The 24471-nt window shown below is 54.1% G+C and overlaps 1 protein-coding gene across 1 annotated transcript in view; it reads right to left on the reverse strand.

Moving 5' to 3' along the window:
* Window positions 1–24471, reverse strand: part of CORO7 (coronin 7) — a 182763-nt gene that overhangs the window by 130033 nt on the left and 28259 nt on the right. Inside the window, exon 7 of the mRNA XM_074965691.1 lies at window positions 20356–20406. Coding sequence (XP_074821792.1) covers window positions 20356–20406 — 51 coding nt within the window. The remainder of the gene's footprint in view (window positions 1–20355; window positions 20407–24471) is intronic.

Below are 24471 nucleotides of genomic sequence, written 5' to 3' on the forward strand. Positions count from 1 at the left end.
GGGGTCAGACTGCTGCCCAGGACACCCCGAGACCCTTCCTACCTATGCCTGGGGGAGGGGTTGTGGGAAGCCCAGCGAATACCGAGGGCCCCCTGACCCCAGCAGCCAGCAGGGGATCCTCCCAGCGGAGCTCCCCATCCCTGGAGCGGATGCGGCTGGAATGGGAGAGGGAGAGGAAAATGAGGGAGCTGGAGGATCATGAAAAACAACGTCAACATGAGGAGAAACAACGTCAACATGAGCAGGAGGAGAAGGAGAAACAACGTCAACATGAGCAGGAGGAGAAGGAGAGGGAGCGTCAGGAGAAGGAGAGGGAACGTCAGGAGAAGGAGAGGGAACGTCAACATGAGCAGCAGGAGAAGGAGAAACAAAGACAGCATGAACTGGAGCTGGCCAGGCTGAGGAGCAGTGGGGCCCCGGCTGCGGTGAGTGAGGGGGGACCCAAGACTGCAAGGAGCTTTGATAAGTGCTTCCTGGCCCAGCGGAAGGAGGGGGAGGACATGGATAGCTTCCTGACGGCCTTTGAGAATGCCTGCGAGCTGCACAGGGTTGACCCTGCAGACAGGCTCCAGTTCCTCACCCCCTTACTGGACCCCAAAGCCGTGGAGGTCTACAGCCGGATGACAGGGGCAGAGGCAGGGGACTATGAACTGTTCAAACAGGCCCTGCTCCGTGAGTTTGGGCTGACCCCCGAGATGTACCGGAGAAGGTTCCGGAGTCAGCGTAAAACGCCTGAGGTCACCTACCTACAACTGGTCAACAGGATGCAGGGATATGCCCGCAAGTGGACAGCGGGGGCCCAAACTAAAGAGGACCTGCTTGACCTGTTTGTACTGGAGCACCTGTATGAACAGTGCCCTTCCGACCTGAGGCTGTGGCTGGTGGACAAAAAGCTCGCGAACCCCCAGCATGCAGGGCAGCTGGCCGACGAGTTTGTGAACAGTCGGTCAGGGGGTAGCCGGGAGGAGTCCCAAAAGAACAGGCCCCCCCCGATGCAGAGAGAGAGTCACCATGGGGCCTCCCAGCGGGGAAATAGGGAGAACCCCCTCCAAAGGGGAACGCCTGGTGTCGGGCCCCTCCGACCCGTTCGAGGGGACCAACGTGACCTGAGCTGCTATCACTGTGGCCAGAGAGGCCACGTACGGGCCCAGTGCCCCGGGCTCAGGGACAAACTGAGCAGACCCAACCTACCCAGGGTTAACTGGGTAGGGACTCAGCTGGACGAGGGGCAGGCGACCCAGGAAAGGGGGGCTACCAGTTTGCCACCTGCTCAGGAGGGAAGAGTACCCCCAGCCAGCCCCGCCAGAGGGCTGGAGGCTCTGGACTCAGGGTGCTCGGTTTACAGGGTGGGTGCGGGGCTGTCCCTCCGGAGAGAGTGCCTTGTTCCCCTGGAGGTGGATGGGAGGAAGGTCAATGGATACTGGGATACGGGCGCGGAGGTGACGCTGGCCCGGCCCGAGGTGGTGGCCCCAGATCGGGTGGTGCCCAACACCTACCTGACCCTGACGGGGGTGGGCGGGACCCCATTTAAGGTGCCCGTGGCAAGGGTACACCTGAAATGGGGGACCAAGGAGGGCCCCAAGGATGTGGGGGTACACCACCATTTGCCCACTGAAGTTTTGATGGGGGGGACCTAGAGGACTGGCCAAGCGACCCCCAGACCGCCCTGGTTGTGACCCGTAGCCAGAGCCGGCGAGGGGCACTGCGACCTGACCCTGGGGAGGGTACCACACTGGAGGCGCGAGACCCTACTCGGGTGGGGAGGGAGCGCCGAGGGGCACGGCTCAGAGAGGCTGCGGCCTCAGACCTGGCCACGGAGGGGGAACTGGGCCCCATCCCTTCCCCAGCCGCTGAGTTCCAGGCCGAGTTGAGGAAAGATCCCTCCTTGCAGAAGCTCAGGGACCTGGCCGACCTCAGTGAGGGACGGACCATGAGGAGAGGCTGCCAGGAGAGGTTCCTGTGGGAGAAGGGGTTCCTGTACCGAGAATGGGCTCCCCCAGGGGAAGGGGAGTCCTGTGGGATCAGGAGGCAGCTGGTGGTCCCCCAGAAGTACCGCCGCAAGCTCCTGTCCCTGGCCCATGACATCCCCCTCGCAGGGCACCAGGGAATCCGGCGCACCCGGCAGAGGTTGCTACAGAACTTTTACTGGCCCGGGGTCTTTACCACCGTCCGGCAGTATTGCCGATCCTGTGACCCCTGTCAGAGGGTGGGGAAGGCCCGGGACAAGGGGAAAGCGGCGTTGAGACCTTTGCCCATCATAGAGGCGCCTTTCCAGAAGGTGGCCATGGACATCGTGGGGCCTCTCAGCAAGACGACCCGGTCGGGGAAGAAATACATTCTGGTGGTGGTAGATTTCGCCACCCGCTACCCCGAGGCAGTGCCCTTAGCTTCCATTGAAGCAGACACCGTGGCAGATGCGCTCCTGACCATTTTCAGCCGAGTGGGGTTCCCCAGGGAAGTCTTGACAGACCAAGGCTCCAACTTCATGTCGGCCCTGCTCCGGTGCTTGTGGGAGAAATGTGGGGTCCGGCATGACTGGGCCTCAGCGTATCACCCCCAGTCCAATGGGCTGGTGGAGAGGTTTAACGGGACGCTAAAGATGATGCTGAAAACCTTTATGAACCAGCACCCGCAGGATTGGGACAAGTACTTACCTCACCTGCTGTTCGCGTACAGGGAGGTGCCCCAGGAGTCTACCGGATTTTCGCCTTTCAAACTGTTATATGGAAGGAGGGTGAGGGGCCCCCTGGACCTGATGAGAGACGAGTGGGAGGGGAAGGCCACTCCCGATGGAGAGTCAGTGGTGGAGTATGTCCTGACCTTCCGAGAGAGACTGGCTGAACTCATGGGCCTGGCCAGGGAGAATCTGGCCAGAGCCCAGAGGAAGCAGAAGGTCTGGTATGACCGCACGGCGCGGGCCCGTGCCTACGCCACCGGGGATCAGGTGATGGTTCTCATCCCCGTGAGAAAGAACAAACTACAGGCCGCCTGGGAGGGCCCGTTCAAGGTCGTCAAGCAGCTCAATGAGGTAAACTGTGTGGTGGAGCTGTCGAACCGGGCCCACCACCGCCGGGTGTACCATGTGAATATGATGAAGCCATATTATGCCAGGGGGAATGTGGTGTTAGCTGTGTGTGGTCAGTGGGAGGAGCAGGGAGATGACCCTTTAGTAGATCTATTCCCTGGGACCAGAGCTGGTTCCCCCCTGGAAACAATCCCCCTCTCGGATCAGCTCACCCCTGCCCAGCAAGCTGAGGTCAGGGGGGTGCTGCATCCGTACCGACAGCTGTTTTCCAACCAGCCTGGACGCACTAATCTGACTGTCCACCGGGTGCAGACAGGGTCGCACCCGCCGATAAGATGCTCCCCCTTCCGAGTCACAGGGAAAACTGCTCAGGACCTGGAAAGAGAGGTCCGGGACATGCTGGCTTTGGGGGTGATCCAGCCATCGGCCAGCCCTTGGGCCTCGCCGGTGGTGCTGGTCCCCAAAAAGGATGGGTCAGTCCGGTTCTGTGTGGACTATCGGAAGCTCAATGCCATCACTGTATCGGATGCCTACCCCATGCCCAGGCCGGACGAGCTCCTAGACAAGCTGGGAGGAGCTCAGTACCTTACCACCATGGACCTTACAAAGGGCTACTGGCAGGTGCCGCTGGATGCAGATGCCCGGCTGAAATCGGCCTTTATCACCCCTCTGGGGCTCTATGAGTTTCTGACCCTGCCTTTCGGCCTCAAGGGAGTGCCGGCCACCTTCCAGCGCCTGGTGGACCAGCTCCTGAGGGGGATGGAGAGTTTTGCCGTGGCGTATATTGACGACATCTGTGTCTTTAGCCAGACCTGGGAGGACCACGTGTCCCAGGTTAGACAAGTGCTGGACCGACTCCAGGGGGCTGGGCTGACTGTCAAAGCGGAGAAGTGCAAGGTGGGGATGGCTGAAGTATCTTACCTGGGCCATCGGGTGGGGAGCGGCCGCCTAAAGCCAGAACCGGCCAAGGTGGAGGTGATCAGAGACTGGCCCGCTCCCCACACCAAAAAGCAGGTCCAAGCCTTTATTGGGATGGCAGGATACTACCGAAGATTTGTGCCCCACTTTAGCGCCATAGCCACCCCCATCACTGAGCTATGCAAGAAGGGGAAGCCAGACAAGGTGGTCTGGACCGAGCAGTGCCAGGAGGCTTTCCGGGCGCTGAAGGAGGCTCTGGTCAGTGGCCCAGTTCTAGCAAACCCAGACTTTGACAAGCCCTTTGTGGTGTTCACCGACGCCTCCGACACGGGACTGGGGGCGGTGTTAATGCAGGAGGATGAAAAGGGGGAGAGACACCCCATCGTGTACCTGAGCAAGAAGTTGCTACCCCGGGAGCAACACTACGCGGCCATCGAGAAGGAGTGCCTGGCCATGGTGTGGGCCCTCAAGAAACTAGAGCCCTATCTCTTCGGGCGACACTTCACCGTGTACACCGACCACTCTCCCCTGACCTGGCTGCACCAGATGAAAGGAGCCAACACCAAGCTCCTGAGGTGGAGCCTGCTCCTGCAAGATTACGACATGGACGTGGTCCATGTGAAGGGAAGTGCCAACCTGATAGCGGATGCGCTGTCCCGGAGAGGGGGCCCCGAACTTCCCCAGGTCACTGGTCACAGTGACCCCGCTCAGTTCAGTCTCGAAGGGGGGAGAGATGTGACGATGTGACGCAGCAGGGAGGGGGGAGTGTTGACCTGGGAATGTGCCCTGGGGACGGGAGACCTGAGAGCCTGTCACCTGAGCCAGGAGGGGGAGGGGGAGGTAACACCTCTGCCCAGGAATGTGGACGGAGGCTGCAGCAGGGAACCTGCTCGGTGGGTTTAGTTTCAGTTTGGGGCTGGGTGGAGGAACACAGGGAACCCCAGGGCTGGGGTCTAAGCTCCCTGCTCCCCCAGAAGGACTTCACTGAGGGGTCCTGGGTGTACCCACAAGCTCTGTTTTGGACTGTGTTCCTGTTGTCCAATAAACCTTCTGTTTTACTGGCTGGCTGAGAGTCTCAGTGAATCCCAGGAAGAGGGGTGCAGGGCCTGGACTCCCCCACACTCCGTGACACCAGGTCACTGGCTAAAGTGACACCGCTCAGTTCGATCTCGAAGAGGGGAGAGATGTGACGAAGTGGGACTGTTCTTAATGTTTCCTCTGAATAGTGTAGGGGTGCCTCAGTTTCCCCTAGGCAGTTCTTAAGTATCTAGGGGGTGGGTTAAGGGTGTATGATCATTGCAGAGCCCTAGAGGGCAGGTGTGTGCAGGGGTCTGGACACAGAGGCTGGCAGACACCCTGTTTCCTGGCAACTGATGGCCTGGGCCATTCCCCCCTGCAAGGTGAGAGCTAAAGGTGGAGAACAAAGGAATTAGGTGACCTCCTGGCCCGGGAAAGGAACAAAGCCCAGGGGAGGAGGGGCTGGAGGGAGTTTCAGTTTGGGGCTGGCTGGACACATGGAGAGAAGGGCAGATGTGGTTGTCTGGCTCACTGCCCCCCAAAATGGACCCTGCTGAGGGGTCCGGTTCTCTGCACCTACAAGCTCTGTTTTAGACCATGTTCCTGTCGTCTAATAAACCTCTGTTTTACTGGCTGGCTGAGAGTCACGTCTCACTGCGGAGTTGGAGTGCAGGACCCTCTGGCTTCCCCAGGAGCCCTGCCTGAGCGGACTCGCTGTGGGAAGCGCACGGAGGGGCAGAGGATGCTGAATGCTCCGAGGTCAGACCCAGGAAGGTGGAAGCTGTGTGAGCTTTGTGTCCTGAAGACAGGCTGCTCACAGGAAGGCGACTGCCCCAGAGTCCTGACTGGCTTCATGGGGAGCAGTTCCAGAGCATCGCCCAGGGACTCCGTGACACCCTCTGCAGAGTCATTTCAAGGGAGCGCACAAGACCGTCCATTCGCTGAGCCAGGCAGAAACATCGCTAGCTCTCAGAGCAGCACTTGGCCCGACGTCATGCCTACAGCGAAGCAGGCCCACTGCCTTCCAGTGAGAAATCGCAGCCCCAGAGCAGGGCCACCCACTTCCTGGGGCATCTCCCAGTGTCTCCCTGCCCCCACCCTGCTCCCCACTCAGATCTAAGTGTCCCTCTTCTACCAACAAGGGGGAGGCCCAAGGCCTGGGGACAGCAGACATCGGGGGGCGGCGGCGGCGTGATGGAGAGAATGGCCCTGAAGAGGCACCTTCAGAGCCCCAGGACAGCTGAACTCTCTCTCCTGGTTGCTTTGCTGTGGCTCCCAGCCCCTTCCTCCCCAGCAGCATGGTGCTGAGAGCCGGAGTCCACCCAAGCAGGAGCCGTTCCTCACAGCTAGCCAGGTGCCTGGCCCTAGTAGCCATGCCCTCACAGCCACCCAGGGCTGGCTTCCAAGCTCCCGGGGCACTCCAGCCCTTCCCCCACTGTCAGGCTAGCGCCAGCATAAAAGCACTGGTGGAGGCAGGGCACCATGTCATGCATACCCCTGCCCCCGCTTACACTAGCTCTTGCACTGCAGGGGGCAAGGTCAGCGCTGGAGACTCCCAGTGCTGAGCGCCCCCCCCCCCCCCAACTGATTACATTAGAGCAGTCCATGGTACAGGGGCTGTATTTGAATGTCCTTCCCAGTGCAGCCATGCAACCCGCCTCTAGGCCTGCAGGTGCCTCAGCACTGGCCTGGGCTCCACAGCAGGGTGCACCCTCGCATGCAAGCCAGCTAGGATCCCCCTCGGAACAGCCCCTCCCTCAGCCCAGCCCCCCCTGCAGAGACAGCTAGCAAGCACAGAGCTGGCACAGTCATGCTGCTGTGTAAAGGGGGCACAGCCTCCGAGCCCCTGCCAGCTCAGAGCATGGCGCCTTTCCAAGGACACCGCCCCCCCGCCCTGCCCTGGCAGCAATCCATACCCAAGGCTTCAGGGCAGCAGCCCCCGCCACACAGCCACACCATGCGCTGGCACTGGGGAGCTCCAGGGCCTCATCTCATACCGCGCCCCTTCATCGAACCCCTGCCAGCCAGCGCTACCGCAGCATCTGATGGGAGGCGTCACTTACTACACCGCATGCTGTGCCCCTGGGAGAGGAATATTCGTGTGCTGGGCAGAGAGGGACCCCAGGCACCCCGTCCCTATTCACCGGGATTAGGATTCTGCTGCTGCAGGGTTGATCAGCCCACAGAGAATCGCTAGGGTACCCAGTGCTAACCAGGGGAGAAGGGGTGGGCGCTGCATGGGCAATGAGAGAAGGGCGTTAATGAGCGTTTGAGGGGACACCCCCATCCCTGCACCTTCAACTCCCAGGCTTGGGCCAGGAGATGCCATTTCTCTGCATGGACCTTCCTTTAACCAATATAGAAATGATGGAATTTCTAGTAGGCGGGCCTGCCCCCCAAACACAGCTCTCCCCAGCCCAACGGGCAGAAGCCAGCCTTGGCCCGGTTCTGTCAGTGCCATGGACCAGCCCAGATTAATTCACTTCAAAACACGCCAGAGGCACGCAAGCTGGAGCAGAATGGAAGTGTTAAAGCAGAGAGGCAGGGCCTCGGTGGCAGCACCCTCGGAGCACTGTACAAAGGGAGCGAGGGGAGCAAGGGAAGCGGGGAGGGGAATGAGAGGAGCAGAGCAAGGCTGGGGGCAGGAAGGAAACGGGGGCGGGGGGGGTCTACAGCAAGTGCTGACAGCCAAGCAGTCATGGCAGGATGGTTGGTGAGGACTGGGCCCTAGCGAGGGGATGGGTAACAGGGTGGTGTGGAAAGAGAGCACAGACGGCAGAGGCTGCCCCTAGAGCAGAGATGCGAGCGATAGGGGCACAAGCCAGGGAGCCAGGTGCAGCAGGGTCAGAGAAAGGAAAGACAGCAACAGGCACTTTGTGACATAGGCACGCAAGGGAGGCAGGGAAGATGGGGTGTCCGGCTGTGCAGGGAAAGTGAGGGACTGAAGCAGAGTGCGGGACACGAGACCTTCCCCCGCAGGCAGATCTGGGTCCTTGGAGCACTCCAGGGATGGAAGCTGGGGCGGGAGTAGGAGCTGACCAAGTCAGGCCAAGGAGACAGTAGGGCTGCAGGGACTGGTACTAGCAAGTGTCATCAATATGGAGAGGCTAGCTCAGATTAGCAAGGAGAAAGCCCAGAGAGAAACACAGTGAGGATGCAGGTTTAAGGCATTAATTAATGGCTCTTTATTGGTCAGCAATTTCCCAGCACAGCCACCTTAACGTGACCAGAGCCTGCAGGGAGCCCGGCTGGCAGGAGCAGATGCAGTCCCACCCCATGGCCCCTGGTTACCATGGCAGCCTGCACCCTGCTATTTCTAACTTGATTTCCAGACCATCAGACTACCAACAACCCTGCCCAACCTCTGGCTACAGCCAGGCAGTGCAGAGGAGAGTGTGGGGGAGGGACATTGTCCCAAGGACCATGCAGAGCAGACACTGGACACAGAGGACTTGGTGCTTCACGGTCCTGTTATCAGCCTCTCGCTACTCAGCTCTCTCCTTCCAAGCACATTCTGGAGCCAGAACCCAAACAGTGTAGGGGTAGCTCTTCCCTGCTGACGGCTCAGCAGACAGCTACACGGCTAGCGTGGTAGGGATCCTCAAACAGCGATCTGGGGGTGGGATGTCCATCCCCATCCAGTGGCCATCTCGCCGACGCCTCTCCCGTGAGCTCAGCTTGGTATTTCCCCAGAGCAATGCTGGTCCAGCAGGTTCCTGTTCTCACCACTCTATTGATTAGCTCAAGAATTGGTGAGCAGCATTCGGGGTGGATCCCCCAAACAGGGAAGAAGGGGTGCAGTGACTGTGGTTCTTTGAGATGTGTCCCTCTGGGCGCTCCACTTCAGGGGTACGTGTGCCTCTCAAGCCCCGGATCCGAGATTTTCAGCATCCGTTCAACCTGCACATGTGGCCTGTGCCTTCCCGTGCTGGACACCGAGGCTACATCGGGGTGTATGGGCAAATCCTCAGTTCCTTCTTCATCCAAACGTTGTCCAAAAGCAGAGAGGAAGGAGGCTGGGTCGTGGAGCACCCATAAGGAGATATCTTGAGGAACCACAGTTATGGCACAAAGCGAGTAAGCCTTTGAGCAGTGTCCCTGTGGGTGCTCCCCTGCAGCTGCCTCCTGAGCAGTACCCCAGATGGAGGAGGGTGCTTTGGAACCGAGTCCAGAACTGAAGACTGAGCTGCAGAACCAAGTGCCACATCGGACCTGACAGCATGGATCAGAGAGGAAGGTTTTGAAGCCCATGGAGCAGCCCCACAGATCTCAGATACTGATGCATTGTTCAGTGATGGCATAGGTGTTGCCGGTGAGCTGGTTGAATGTGCTGTCGCCCTTTGCAGGGGCGGGGTGAATCCCTGCAGCTCATAACACGTGATAATACACCCAGGTATCCATCTCGATAGTCTGAGAGCAGAGATTAAGGATCCCATGGAGCTAACCATGAAGGAAACGAAAGGCCTATGTGGCTTCCTAAGTTGCTTGGTCCTATCTAAGGATAATGCCAATGCCCTTCTAACATCCAGGGTATGGAGACAGGATTCCTGCTGAGAAGTATGGGCTTTAGGGAAAACACAGGTAGGTGAATGGATTGACTAAGGTGGAACTCTCCCAGAACCTTAGGCAAGAATTTAGGCTCTGGATGTAAAGAGACCTTGTCCTTAAAGAACACCGTGAAGTGGGGGGGGGGGGGGGGGGGATGATCTGCCAACAAGGGTCCAACCTCCCCGATCCTACAAGCCAACACGATGGCTACTAAAAAGGCCGTCTTCATAGATAAATGCAACAGAGAACAGGTTGCCAAATGTTCAAATGGAAGTCTCAAAGGTAACTGAGTACAAGGTTGAGGTCCCAGGTCGTGGTAGGATCTCTAATCTATAGGGAGAGATGCTCCAAACCCTTAATAAAGCTAGACAGTACTCGGTGAGCAAAACTGGAGAGCAAGAGGAGTCTAATCCTATGAACACTTGAGGAGCCACACCCTGAGGTGAAGAACTGCTATATTGGGATGATGCGCACGACCCGCATCCTGTGACAGGAGATGAGGGACAGTTGGACACACCAGTGAAGCAGGTGAGGGTACCAAGCTTGTCTCGACTAGGTTAGCACTAAGGAAAATTCTGGCTGTCCTGCCTGATCTTGTTCATCACCTTCAGTATCAGCGGTGTTAAAGGAAACTCACAGAACGGACCCTTCTTCCAAGATTGAAAAAAGGCCTCTCCCAAGGAGTGGTGACTCGGACTCCCGTTCAGCAGAAAAGAGGGCATTTTCTGTTGCTGAAGGTGGCCAAGAGACCCACCTCTGCCAGTCCCCTTCTTTGGAACATGCTGTGGAGAACTTGGGTGTCTAGCTCCCATTCACAGTCCTGTGAGAAGTGTCTGCTGAGGACATTGGCTGTGGTGTTCTAAATATCTGGGAGGCAGACCGCTGAAATTTGGATCATCAGTTCTATAGTTTTGTGACTTTGGCCACAGGGTGGGGGATCTTGCTCCTCACTGTTTGTTGATATAGAACATGTGAGATACATTGCCTGTCATGACCCTGATTGATTTCCCCCAAAGAGGGGTTGGAAACGAAGGCAAGCGTTCCTGACAGCCCTGAACTCCAACAGATAGATGTAGAGACGGGTTTTCTGAATTGTCCATCTGCCCTGAGCAGTGAGGGGGGATTGAGGTAGTCTCCCCATCCCAACAGGGACGCGGCTGTTGTTAAAGTCACTAATGGGGCTGGGCCACAGAAAGGAACACATGCACACATGCGGAGTTGATCCTTCCACTAGTCTAGAGAATTCCTCCCTCTGTCATCTGTCTGTCCAAGGCATGTGCCAGGAGAACAGGTAGTTCTGAGCCAGCCCTGGAAGCAGGGGAGGTTTAGCCATGTGTGATCAGTCACAAAGTTGTAAGCTGCCACATGCCCAAGCAGCTGAAGACACTGATCTACTTTGGTCCGAGGGATCCTCTGAATTGCCTGTACTAGACCTGACAGGGTTACAAATTTGTCTAAAGGATAGTAGGCTCCGATAGTCAATGAGCCCAAATACACCCTATAAACTGTATCTTCTGTACAGGGATTAACTTGGACTTTTTTTACATTCAGGTGCAGACCCAACTCCTGGGACAGAGCAAGGGCCAACTGGGTGGAAGACAGCACTGCTTTGGAGGAGAAACCCCTGCATAGGTGCCGGCTCTGTGGGTGCTCCAGGGCTGGAGCACCCACAGGGAAAAAATGGTGGGTTCGGAGCACCCACCAGCATCCCCCCCCCCCCCATCAGCTCCCCCGCACCAGCAGGCCCTGCGGATCAGTGATGCCTCCTCCTCCCTCCCCACGCCTCCCACCCGCTGCGATCAGCTGTTTTGCAGCACACAGGCAGGAGGCTGGGAGGAAGAGGGGAGGAGCAAGGACTCGGCGCGCTTGGGGGAGGGGGCGGAACTGGGCAGGGAAAGGTGGGGTGCGTGGGTGAAGCAGCAGCAGGAAGAGGTGGGGTGTGGGTGGAGTCTTGGGGGAAGGGGTGGAGTGGGGCAGTGCATGGGGTGTAGCTGGGGGAGGGGGGGGGGGTCGAGCACTCCCCGGCACTTTGAAAAGTTGGCACCTCTGAGCCCTTGAGTAGCAAGTCATCGAGGTACGGGAAGACTAGGAGGGCTTCTTGTCGGAGGGAAGCCACCACTACTGCCAGGACCTTTAAGAACGGCCTTTCCTTGGCCTCAAGGGTGAAGGGAAGCACTTGGCATTGGAAATGATCCTGGCCTATAGTGAAGCAGAGGAATTTCCTGTGCAATGGGTGTAGTGTTATATGGAAACAGGCAACTTGTAAGTGGAGGGCTGAAAACCAATCCCCCTTCTCCAGGGAACGAATTATAGCTGCCGGAATTATAGCTCACCATCCTGAACTTTTGAGACTTTACAACTGTTTAAAAGTCTTAGATCTACAATCAGTCTCCACCCTCCCTCCTTCTTTGGCACAAGGAGACACTTCAAGTAAAATCCCTTGTCTTTGTGAGGAGGAGGAGGAGAGACAGGCTCTACTGCTCCTAATCAAAGGAAAGAGTTCACTTCTTGTCTCTTGCAAGCTTTTACTGAGACATCCCTGAAGAGGGATGGGGAAGGAACGGAAGGGGGAGAGTGATGTAATACAGATGGTATAGCCCAATGTTATGGCCTCTGTGACCCACTTGTCTGAAGTGATCCACCTCCAAGCATGTTGGAAAGAGGCAAGGTGGTCTCCAAAGGGGGGAGGTGGGCTAATAGACACAGCTGCAAATCCAGAGGTGTGAGGGGATTCGAACCCTCAACCAACCCATCAAAACTACTCCTTCGAAGATGGCTGGGTGGTTGTGGAGGGCGTTTGGGTGACCCTCTTTCCCTGAGCTTGATGTCTTTTTTTTTGGGTGTGGGGGGGAATCGGTGGATCTATGGAACCCAGAAAACTGAACAGGATGTGATCTCCAGGCGGTCTGTGACCTACTGAATAGTTTCTTATTTGTAGGCGTAGCTATGCCCAGGAATCGTAAAGTAGCCCTAGAGTCCATTAGAGCGTGCAAGGACTCATCCTCTGAACACCGGGGCCTGGGGCAGACTCACAGCCACAGCCTCAAACAGTAAACCAAGCCCCTCGGTAGTTAGATGCACTGGCTCCTACCCTTGACTGTTCCCACCTACACCCCCAGTGGGAAGATTGGCAAATCCAAACCAAACCAAACTCTAAGCTTGGAATCCCAAGACTTAGGGCGCTCATGTCTGGCCTTCCTGCATTTGAAACCGAGCCGGTAAGACGTGGCTGCTCCAGAAGCTTGCTAGGAGAAGGCTGGCATTTGGTGGAATGAGGATAATCAGTGCGATATAGTAATATCAGGGTACCAAATACCCGGGAATGACCGAGTAGGTCATGCTAATGGAGGGAGTGGCACTACGGGTTTAGAAAAAGCACACAGTCAAATAAGGAGAAAATCTTAAATGAATCAGACAGCCCCATAGAATCTCTGTGGATAGAAATGCCATGCTTTGAATAATAAGAGAATCCTAGCAGAAATACCACTGACCACCTCACCAGGAAGGTGACAGTGACTGTGAAATGCTAAGGGAGAGGCTACAAACCCAGAAAACACAATAATAATGGGCAAGGTTAAGATTTTGTCACAGTTATTTTTAGTAAAAACCACATACAGGTTGCAGCAAGAACCAAAAATTCACAGAAGCCCATGACCGGTCTGTGACTTTTACTAAAAATAATGGGGGGAGGGGGCTGTTGGGGGAGAGGACTGAAGCCTGAGCCCTGCAGGTTTTGGCGGGGGTGGGGAAGAGGAGAGATTAGCCCGAGCTCTGCTGGGGTGGGGGTGCAGTCCAGCACCTGCGCCCCAGTGGTTGACAGCTCCATGGTGCCTGGGGGTTCTGGGGCTGGTGGCTCGGCGCATCGGGTCCCTGTTCCTGCTGCCCAGGGGGGCTCCGGGGCTGGTGGTGCCAGCACCCCCAAAGCCCATGGTGGCTCAGAGCTCCAGGGCCCCTGCTGGCTGACAGCTCTGGCCTCCCACTCCAGGGCTGAAACGGATGTACATTGGCCAAACCGGACAGTCTCTATGCAAAAGACTAAATAGACATATCTGACATCAAGAATTAGGACATTCAAAAACCAGTAGAAGCGTACTTCAATCTCCCTGGACATTCAACAAACAGACTTAAAAGTGACAATTCTTCAATAAAAAGCTTCAAAAACAGACTCCATGAGAAACTACAGAACTGGAATTAATTTGCAAACTGGACACAATCAAATTAGGCCTGAATAAAGACTGGGAGTGGATGGGTCACTACAAAAACTAGTTTCCCCCTGCTGATACTCACTTTCTTATCAACTTTTGAAATGGGCCACCTTGATCACATTGACCTCATTAGCACTACAAAAGTGATTTCCACCCCTTTTTGTCAACTGTTGAGAATAGCCCACTTCCACCTTAATTGAATTGGCTCATTAGCACTGATCCCCCACTTGGTAAGGCAACTCCCATCTTTTCATATGCTGTGTATTTATACCTCTCTACTGTATGTTCCACTCCAGGCATCTGATGAGGTGGGTTTTAGCCCATGAAAGCTTATGCCCAAATAGATGCGTTAGTCTCTAAGGTGCCACAAGGACTCCTCGTTGTTTTTGCTGATACGGACTAACACGGCTACCACTCTAAAACCATGGAGGTCTCTGAAAGTCACAGAATCCATGACATAATCTTATCCTTAATAAGGGGGATTTCAACTTTTCCCATATTGACTGGGGAACATATCACCTCAAGATAGGATGCAGAGACAAAGTTTCTAGACACCATTAATGAATGCTTCTTGGAGCAGCTAGTCCTGGAACCCACAAGGGGAGAGGCCATTCTGGATTTAGTGTTAAGTGGTGCACAGGATCTGGTCCAAGAGGTAACTGTAGCTGAACCACTCGGTAATAGTGACCTTAATGTAACTAAATGCAACATGCTTGTAGGGGGGGGGAAAAATACCAAAAAAAAAAAAGCCACCCCAGTAACATTTAACTTTAAAAAGGGGGACTACACAAGAATGAGAACACTAATTAGATGGAAATTAAAAAGCGCAGTCACAAGGGTACAGTGACTGGAACCTACTTAAACACACCATAAGTGAAGCTCAGACTACACATATATCCCAAATCAAAAATGACAGGAGGACCAAAAGAGTACCACCATGGCCGAACAGCAGAGTAATGGAGGCCATTAGAGGCAAAGAGGCATCCTTTAAAATTTGGAAGTCAAATCCTACTGAGGAAAATAGGAAGGGACGCAAACTCTGGCAAGTAAAATGTAAAAATATAAGTATGAATTTGAGAAGCAACTTGCTAATGATGCACAAACTAACAGTAATTTTTTGTTTGTTTGTTTTAAGTTCATCAGAAGCAGTTCACCAAATGGGCAGCTAGGCCACTAGATGACATAGGAGTTAAAGAAGCGCTCAAGGAAGACAAGGCCGTTGCAGAGAAGTTGAACAAATTCTTTGCATCAGTCTTCATTGCAGAGAAGGTGAGGGAGATACCAACAATCATATCCATTCTTTTTGGGCAACAAATCTGAAGTACTGTCCCAAATTGATGTGTCAATAGAAGAGGTTTTAGAACAAATTGATTAACAGTAATAAGTCACCAGGTCCAGATGGTATCACCCAAGAGTTCTGAAGGAACTCAAATATGAAAATGCAGAACTACAAACTGTGGTATGGAAGTTACCACTGAAATCAGCCTCTGTACCAGGTGACTGGAAGGTAACTAATGTGATGCCGATTTTTAAAAAGGGCTTTAGAGGCGATCCTGGCAATTACAGGCTGGTAAGCCTAACTTCAGTACAGAGCAAATTTATAGAAAAGAACAGAACAGAATTATCAGGTACAGATAAACCTGATTTGTTGGGGAAGAGTCAGCATGGCTTTTGTAAAGGGAGATCATGCCACACCAATCTATTAGAATTCTGTGAGGGGATCAAAAACATGTGGATAAGGGTGATCCAATCAATTTATTGTGTACTCAGATTTCCAGAAAGCCTTTGAGGAGGTCCCTCACCAAAGGCTCTTAAGGAAACTAAGAAGCCATGGGATAAGAGGGAAGGTCCTCTTGTGGATCAGAAGCTGGCTGAAAGACAGGAAACAAAGGCTTGAAATAAATGGTTAGTTTTCACAATGGAGAGAGGTGAACAGCTGCGTCCCCCAGGGATCTGTGCTTGCACTGGTGCTGTTCAATGTATTCATTGTTCATCTCCTTTTCCAGATCATTAATGAAGAAGCAAAGTTGGCAGAAAATACAAAGTTATTCAAGATAGTTAAGTCCAAAGCAGACTGCGAGGAGTTACAGAGGGAATCTCACACAATTGGGCAACAAAATGGCAGATGAAATTCAATGTAGATGATGCACATTGAAAAAAATAATCCCAGCTATGCATATAAAATGATGGGGTCTAATTTAGCAGTCACCACAAAGATGATCAAGCCTTCCATACGAGGGGAGATTAAAAAGATCAGGACTGTTCAGCTTAGAAAAGAGACGACTAATGGGGGAGATGATGGGGTCTACAAAAATCAGGAATGCTGTGGAGGAAGTGAATACAGAAGCGTTATTCACTCTTTTACACAATACAAATACCAGGTGTCACCCGATGAAGTTAACAGGCAGCAGGTCTAATACAAACAAGAGGAAGTACTTTTTCCCCACACAATGCACAGTCAACCTGTGGAACTCATTGCCAGGGGATGTTGTGAAGGCCAAAAGTCTAACTGGGTTGAAAAATAGTACTGGATAAGTTCATGGAGGCTAGGTACACCAATGGATATTAGCCAAGATGGTCAGAGACGCAACCCGACGCTCGGGTGACCCTAAGCCTCCGACTGCCACAAGCAGAGTGTGGAAAACTGGTGGATTGCTCCATAATTGCTCTGTTCTCTCCACTCCCCCTGAAGCTCTGGGACAGACCACTGTCAGAGACAGGATACTGGGCAAGATGGACCATGGTCTGACCCAGCATCCCAGCTCTTATGTTCTCATGCTTTTAATTTCAGCCTTTTATAGTTCCCCTCCTACTGCCCTCTAGTGCTCAGGGGACAGACACACATAGCAGAAATCCACCACCACAGCTGGCACCAGGGCAGTGGCAGCCTCAGCAGAACAATCAAGGCTTGAATGGCTCAAAGACAGAACTCCTACCCCACCCCAAGAGCGGACCTGAAGGTCAACGGAGAGGCACCTTGTTGAGGGAAGTTCACATGGCCCTAGCCCGTAATATCTCTGTTCTACGGAAAGACAGAGGACTCCCGGCCACACAGCTGCCAGTCAGGCTCCAACATTCCATGCGGTCACAGCTCCAATCCCTGGTTTCTTGTTTGCAATTGGTCAGATTGTTTTTAAATTAAAGAAGGAGCAGTCAGTTTAGTGAGACAGTCCTGAGTAACTCCAGTACCCAGGCTCTAAGAGGAAAGGCTGTGACGGTTCTATGCCATGAAGGATCAGAGCATACCTATGGCGTCAGAGGTCCGGAGCCTCCGGACATTAGCATCACAAGTTTTGCTTCAGATTGTGTTACATCCTGCCCCTATTTCTGTCACATCAGTGGTTCCAGCTGACCTGGAAAACTCATTGCACTGGTGCCTCAGTAGCTGCTATGCAAACTGGGTCACGTCAAAGGACAGAGCGCAGCAACCCACTGCTTTCCATGGCAGCCCTGAGACGACACAGTTTCATAGCAGCTCTGGCCCGCAGGAGGAGACGCCCTTCCAAGTAACCCAGCCGCTTCAGCAACAGGAAAATCAGATTTTATTCCTCTTGGCTGACTAAATCCTGTGCAAACTCTCAGGATTTATGGCATTTTAAAGGTTCTCCCTTCAGCACAATGTAATATGTGGCATTTCTAGAAGACTAAACATCTTCATTAATTACAAACGAGACTGGATTATGGCTGCAACTCAGCATTTCTTGGTAACTGCCAAGAAGGTGCATGTTTCTCTTGGCAACTCCAGACACAGATGAGGGGCTCGCACTGGACACAAACATCGATGGATCAGACGGCAGAGGAGGCAAACTGCCTATTTTCAACAGCAACCATCATTCACACAATATTTTTAATAGCTCAGCTAGACGGGGTCCACCCTCTCTGGGAGACTCGGCTGGAACCCGCCGAGCTCACCCCTTGCTGACGTGCCATTATACAACCAGACAGGGGCTCACAGGGAATAAATAGGGGGACCTCTGGAGTAGCACGGGGTTGCACGCCAGCAGGAAGAGATTCAACACTTTGCAGCCGTGTCGGGCATGCACCTGGAGCAGTGGGAGGCAAAGATGCAGTTCAAAAGGCGAACATTTGCCATTCCAGCTTGTGTTAGCTGCTCCACTTCCCACGACAGGTACTGTGCATATAGCCACCCCAGGGGAGAGAGGGGCTGTGTACAAGCCAGGCCTACGCAAGATGCTTTGATTGGCACCCAAGCAATGTGTGGTAAGAGGCGGTCAGGGCTTAAAACACAACAGCGGCGCAGCTGTAGCACTGCGGCGTAAACATGGCGACAGGATGCATTCTGCTGTCGGCATAGGTTAATCCACCTCCCCGAGAGGTGTCTACATCAGGGGTCAGGTCGGTATAGCATCGTCCCTCAGGGAGGGAGATCTTTCCCACCCCCAAGAGACGTGGCTATAGCGATGTAAATTCAGAGTGTCGCTGAAAATCTTATTCCCTGCGTGCCCTTCATCCTGGTAGGCCCCCCCCCCCCTTGCTGCTGAGCGTAGCCACCTCAGTGTTGGAACCTAGCACTTTCTGCACTGCTGCAGAGGGAAGGCAGGCTAGTGCAATCAGTGGAAAGAGAAGTCAGGCCAGGACCCCGGAGCTAACACCTCCGACATGCAGGAAGGATGCTGTGGGACAGACGATAGCCCCTGGTGGTCAGAATTAAGGCTATTTCAGCACTGGGGAATCCCCTAGCACCATGCTAGCACACCAGTTCAACAGCACCACCTGCTGAATCAGACACACCATTTCCTGCAGCAGCCTGGGTTTTCTGTAGGTGTCACCCATCCAAATCCTGACCAGGCCCGACCCTGCTTAGCCTATGCTGTCTGATGAGAGCACCCCAAGTGGGGTATGGCTCTATGAACCAACTGGTTCAGATAGCGCTAGGGGCCAGCCAGCAAGGGCTAGGAACCTGGCAGAAACTCATCACACTCAGCCCCAAAGGGAGGGAGGTCCCGCACCCCTAGACAGACAGCCCTCTGGTTAGTTCCAGGGAGAAGACTGCAGGCTTGTGTGTGAGCGGCGTCTCTACCGCCTCCCACGGAAGGGTCTGAGCAGCTGGAGCAATTTGCTGGGACAGGCCAAAGGATGGGGTGAGGGAGACCAGCTCAGCACTGAGATCCAGGCCAGCCCATACTGCCCCAGCTAGCCGACACCCAGGTGCCCCAGGCTCACCTCTCCTCAGACCCGTGAGCACGGGCTACTGGCAAGCACTCGGAATAGCCAGCAGCCCTTTAACCACGAAGGCCGGGGGGCATGGCTCTCTGACTCTGCTGCGAGAGGCTGCACTTCACTGCACTCTGGCAAATAACGCATCCCCATTCCCGCACGGGGGGGGGGGGGGGGCAAGGTTATGGGGGACAGAGTTCTGCCCACTGCCAGCACCTAGACAGACAGACAGACACCCAGCAGAGCAGACTGTCAGCTCCTGGCACGCAGGCCTCTAGTGCTGGTGCTGAAGAGGAATCTCCACTGGCTGCGAGCAGTATTAGTGCAGCGAGTTCTCGACAGGCCACAGCCATGAGGATAGTGGAAGGGCCTTAACAGGCACAACCTACCATCCATCTGACACCATGCGCGACTGGGGAGACCACACCAGCCTGTGTCTTACACACACAGACCCCCGCAACAAAAAGCGAGGCCTAACATACAATGGAAGGGCTGCAACATGAGCAGTTGGAGGGCGCAGACACTGAAAGTCCTGGAAGGAAACAGTCTGGGTGCACAGGAGAAGCCACTAGTTCTTCCCCCTCCTCCATGCTTCCTATAACTCAAGCCAGCCCAGAGGGGAGAGGGACCTCAGCTTCCCAGAAGCCACAGGAAACCTCTAATGGGGGCTGTTTAAACACCATGCTGAATGCAGCTCCGACCCCACTATTTATTTTCTAATCACTGCGTTTAGTGAGCCGGTCGGTCAGACCTCAATGACACTGAAGCTATTTCGTTCAGCTGCTGGAAAAACCTGGAGGCAAACAACCCATGTGGGAGCCACCTCCCTCCCCGCAGGAGCTGGGGCCGCTGACTGCAGATGGGCCCCGACCAGTCGCTTTGAATTCACGGAATACCAGGATCAGGATGAAAGGGGACTGCAGATTGGAAGCAGGTGTCCTGCACTGAAGTCTTCATGGCCTAAAAGCTTCCCCATGCTCTATGCAGATAGCCTGAGGGAAGCCAAGAAAGGACCCTAGGCCTGAGGAGGAGGCAGCAACAGGCAGAACTTCACCAGGCAAAAGACAGCCAGAGCCCACGGCAGCCAGCAGCCACTCCGGGCACCCAAGATTCAGTGGTTTGGGCATATGAACACCCAGAGGTTGCTACAGTTCTTCAACCCATGCTGAACAGTCTCCATGGAGCTGCCCGGAGCACACCCCACCGCAAAGAGCTCAGTCTGTAACGATATCCTTCCAAACCCTGGTACCTCTCCCGAATATCAGATCCCGGCAGTGAAGATCCCATACAGACAGGCCCCGGACTATCTACACCTTGTAGCTCTTGGGTCGATTCAGCTCCTTCTACTGGGCCCATCACCGTGGTATCTGACCACCGACCTCGAATTCGTTTTGCTCCACCCAGGCTGTCCATCCGTCCGTCCGTTTTCCCCCCCGCCCCACCCCCGGCAAACTAAGGAAGTACCTGGGCTGCAGCTGGCTTGGTCCTTGGGTCAAAGATCCGCAGCTTCTTATCCTGTGGAGATACAAGGAGAACAGTTGGAGGTGAGCGCCATGGAGAACACAGGACAGTTAACGCACATTGGACTGAATGCATGGTTGGCGGGGGGGGGGGGGGGGGACCACCAGTCACAGAACAGCACTAGCCTGTGACCTCCACCCTCCTTGGGGCTGCTGGCTCCCGTTCCCCTATGGCTCACCCCATCCCTTCCCAAAAAGCCCCCTAGAGGGGAACCCTGATGCAGTCTGCTTTAAGTGAACTGTGTGTTGGGGGGACATATGGGGAGCCAGACTTTGCCCAAGGAGCCAGTCTCAGGGAGGCCTGCTCTGCAATTTGTTGGAGCGGGGACAACGGCCAGAGCTTCCAGCCCCCAGCGCCTGCAGCAGAGAGAACCTGCCCCAGGAGAGACCTGAGTCAATGCCTGGATCCATAGCCACACTTGCCCTCATTCAAGCTGCTTTCTCCTGGCAGGGGCAGAGATGGGTCCCTGCGACTTCCCAAGGGTCCCGCGGCCCATTTTCTTTACTGACTCCTCTCCGCCTGCCAGTCAGAGCTGGCCCTGTTCCAGCCAAGGGGCTCCCCCCTGGACTCTATCAGGGATTCTTCTCCATTGATTAATAGCTGGCAAGTCCTGCCTGCTGGGGGGGTGGGAAGAGGAGCGGGTCTGCCAGAGCCAGGGCAAGCAGAGAGTGCAGGGCCTGGTACCCGGAGGACCAGCCAGCACTGCTGTCCCGAAGCACCTAGGGACCACATACACCTGGAGGAGGAGGGTCTCTAAACACAAGGGTCACTTAGAGACCCACAAATGCCTGGTCATTAGGCCCAAGGTAGAAGTGAAGGCCAGGGACATGCCCCCAGCCCAGCGACTGTCCCACGCACTTCTCTTGGAAAGCAGGGGAACCATGTCACACTAAGAGGCAGCTCGATTAATTCATAGAATATCAGGGTTGGAAGGGACCTCAGGAGGTCATCTAGTCCAACCCCCTGCTCAAAGCAGGACCAATCCCCAACTAAATCATCCCAGCCAGGGCTTTCTCAAGCCTGACCTTAAAAATATCTAAGGAAGGAAATTCCACCACCTCCCTAGGTAACCCATTCCAGTGCTTCACCACCCTCCTAGTGAAAAAGTTTTTCCTAATATCCTAACTAAAACCTCCCCTACTGCAACTTGAGACTATTACTCCTTGTTCTGTCATCTGGTACCACTGAGAACAGTCTAGATCCATCCTCTTTGGAACTCCCCTTCAGGTAGTTGAAAGCAGCTATCAAATCCCCCCTCATTCTTCTCTTCTGCAGACTAAACAATCCCAGTTCCCACAGCCTCTCCTTCTAAACCATGTACTCCAGCCCCCTAATCATTTGTTGCCCTCTGCTGGACTCTTTACAATTTTGCCACATGCTTCTTGTAGTGTGGGGCCCAAAACTGGACACAGTACTCCAGATGAGGCCTCACCAATGCCAAATAGAGGGGAATGATCACGTCCCTAAATCTGCTGGCAATGCTCCTACTTATACAGCTCAAAATGCCGTTAGCCTTCTTGGCAACAAGGGCAAACTGTTGACTCATATCCAGCTTCTAGTCCACCGTATCCCTTAGGTCCTTTTCTGCAGAACTGCTGCCTAGTCACTCGGTCCCTAGTCTGTAGTGGTGCATGGGAGTCTTCCTAAGTGCAGGACTCTGCGCTTGTCCTTGTTGAACCTCATCAGATTTCTTTTGGCCCATTCCTCTAATTTGTCTAGGTCCCTCTGTATCCTATCCCTACCCTTCAGCGTATCTACCACTCCTCCCAGTTTAGTGTCATCTGCAAACTTGCTGAGGGTGCAATCCATGCCATCCTCCAGATCATTAATGAAGATATTGAACAAAACCGGCCCCAGGACCGACCCTTGGGGCACGTCGCTTGATACCGGTTGCCAACTAGACATGGAGTCATTGATCACTACCCTTTGAGCCCGACAATCTAGCCAGCTTTCTATCCACCTTATAGTCCATACATCCACCCCATACTTCTTTAACTTGCTGGCAAGAATACCGTGGGAGACTGTATCAAAAGCTTTGCTAAAGTCAAGGAATAACACATCTACTGTTTTCCCCTCATCCACAGAGCCAGTTATCTCATCATAGAAGGCAATTAGGTTAGTCAGGCATGACTTGCCCTTGGTGAATCCATGCTGACTGTTCCTGATCACCTTCCTCTCCTCCAAGTGCTTTAAGACTGATTCCTTGAGGACCTGCTCCATGATTTTTCCAGGGACTGAGGTGAAGCTGACTGGCCTGTAGTTCCCGCGATCCTCCTCCTTCCCTTTTTTAAAGATGGGCACTACATTAGCCTTTTTCCAGTCATCCGGGACCTCGCTCCATTGCCATGAGTTTTCAAAGATAATGGCCAATGGCTCTGCAATCACATCCGCCAACTCCTTTAGCACTCTTGGATGCAGTGCATCCATCCCCATGGACTTGTGCTCGTCCAGCTTTTCTAAATAGTCCTGAACCACTTCTTTCTCTACAGAGGGCTGGCCACCTCCTCCCCATACTGTGCTGCCCAGTCTGGGAGCTGACCTTGTTTGTGAAAACAGAGGTGAAAAAAGCATTGAGTACATTAGCTTTTTCCACATCCTCTGTCACTAGGTTGCCTCCCCGGGGCCCACACTTTCCCTGACCACCTTCTTGTTGCTAACTTACCTGTAGAAACCCTTCTTGTTACTCTTAACATCTCTTGCTAGCTGCAACTCCAAGGCTGGGGCCTTCCTGATTTCATTCCTGCATGCCTGAGCAATATTTGTATACTTCTCCCTGGTCATTTGTCCAATCTTCCACTTCTTGTAAGCTTCTTTTTTGTGTTTAAGATCAGCAAGGATTTCACTGTTAAGCCAAGCTGGTCGCCTGCCATATTTACTACTCTTTCTACACACCAGGATGGTTTGTTCCGGCAACCTCAATGAGGATTCTTTAGAATACAGCCAGCTCTCCTGGACTCCTTTCCCCCTCAATTGTTCTCATCTATCCCCCTGCCTCCCAATCAGCCCCGCTAAGGGTGTCTCCAAGGTGTGACTGCAGCTCACAGACACACTGGAGCTAGTTGTCATCTAGCAAGGTCAGCTACCAGAGCCACAAAGCCGACTGTGGCACCTTGGGCCACACACCCTTGGGGAATCACTCACAGGGCTAGGCTAAGCTGCTGCAGCGTCCCTGCTCCAGCCTCCGGTACCTGAGCTGGCTGGGTTAAAGCTGGCTTGGGGACGTCAACCCGAGCTGTGATCGTGCCACAGGACTGCAGTGCAGATAGGCTCCAAGTCCCTGAGGCCTATAGGTCTGCCTTGTTACCAAGCCACTTCACTGTCCCCGAGGGAAGGAAAGGGAACCCCAGCGGCCTAGGAAATGCTGTCAAAGTGCACTTACAGGCAAAATAAAGTGACTGAGAAATAACCTTAGAGACTAACAAATTTATTTGAGCATAAGCTTTCGTGGGCTAAAACCCACTTCCTTGGATGCATGCAGCGGAAAATACAATAGGAAAAGATATATATACACAGAGAACATGAAACAATGGGTGTTATCATACACACTACAACGAGACACTCGTAGTGTGTATGATAACACCCATTGTTTTATGGTCTCTGTATGTATATATCTTCCTACTGTATCTTCCGCTGCATGCATCCAAGGAAGTGGGTTTTAGCCCACGAAAGCTTATGCTCAAATAAATATGTTAGTCTAAGGTGCCACAAGTACTCCTTTTCTTTTTGCAGATACAGACTATCACAGCTGCTACTCTGAAACCCTTCGTATGCCACTCCTCTGCTCTGGCTCCGGCCTGCCGGCTTCTGCCATATGCGGCAAGCCCTGCGGCTCCGGCTAGTGGAGAGGGAGCTGAATTTATCCGGCTGGCGTGAGGGTGTGCAGACCCCGGGGCACTGACAGTGCTGGTGCTTGGAAAGCTGCTGTCTGTGCTCACCCCCAAGCACGCTGGCTCTGGCGGGACAGAGTTCCCCTCACGCCAGAGAGACTGGCTCTCCCATGGAGCCAGCATGGTGCTCACCCCAATCCAATCCCTCTTCACGGGCAGGCAGGCTTGGGGC

This window comes from Natator depressus, chromosome 10 (assembly GCF_965152275.1).
Source record: "Natator depressus isolate rNatDep1 chromosome 10, rNatDep2.hap1, whole genome shotgun sequence".
In the NCBI taxonomy this organism is placed as follows: domain Eukaryota; kingdom Metazoa; phylum Chordata; order Testudines; family Cheloniidae; genus Natator; species Natator depressus.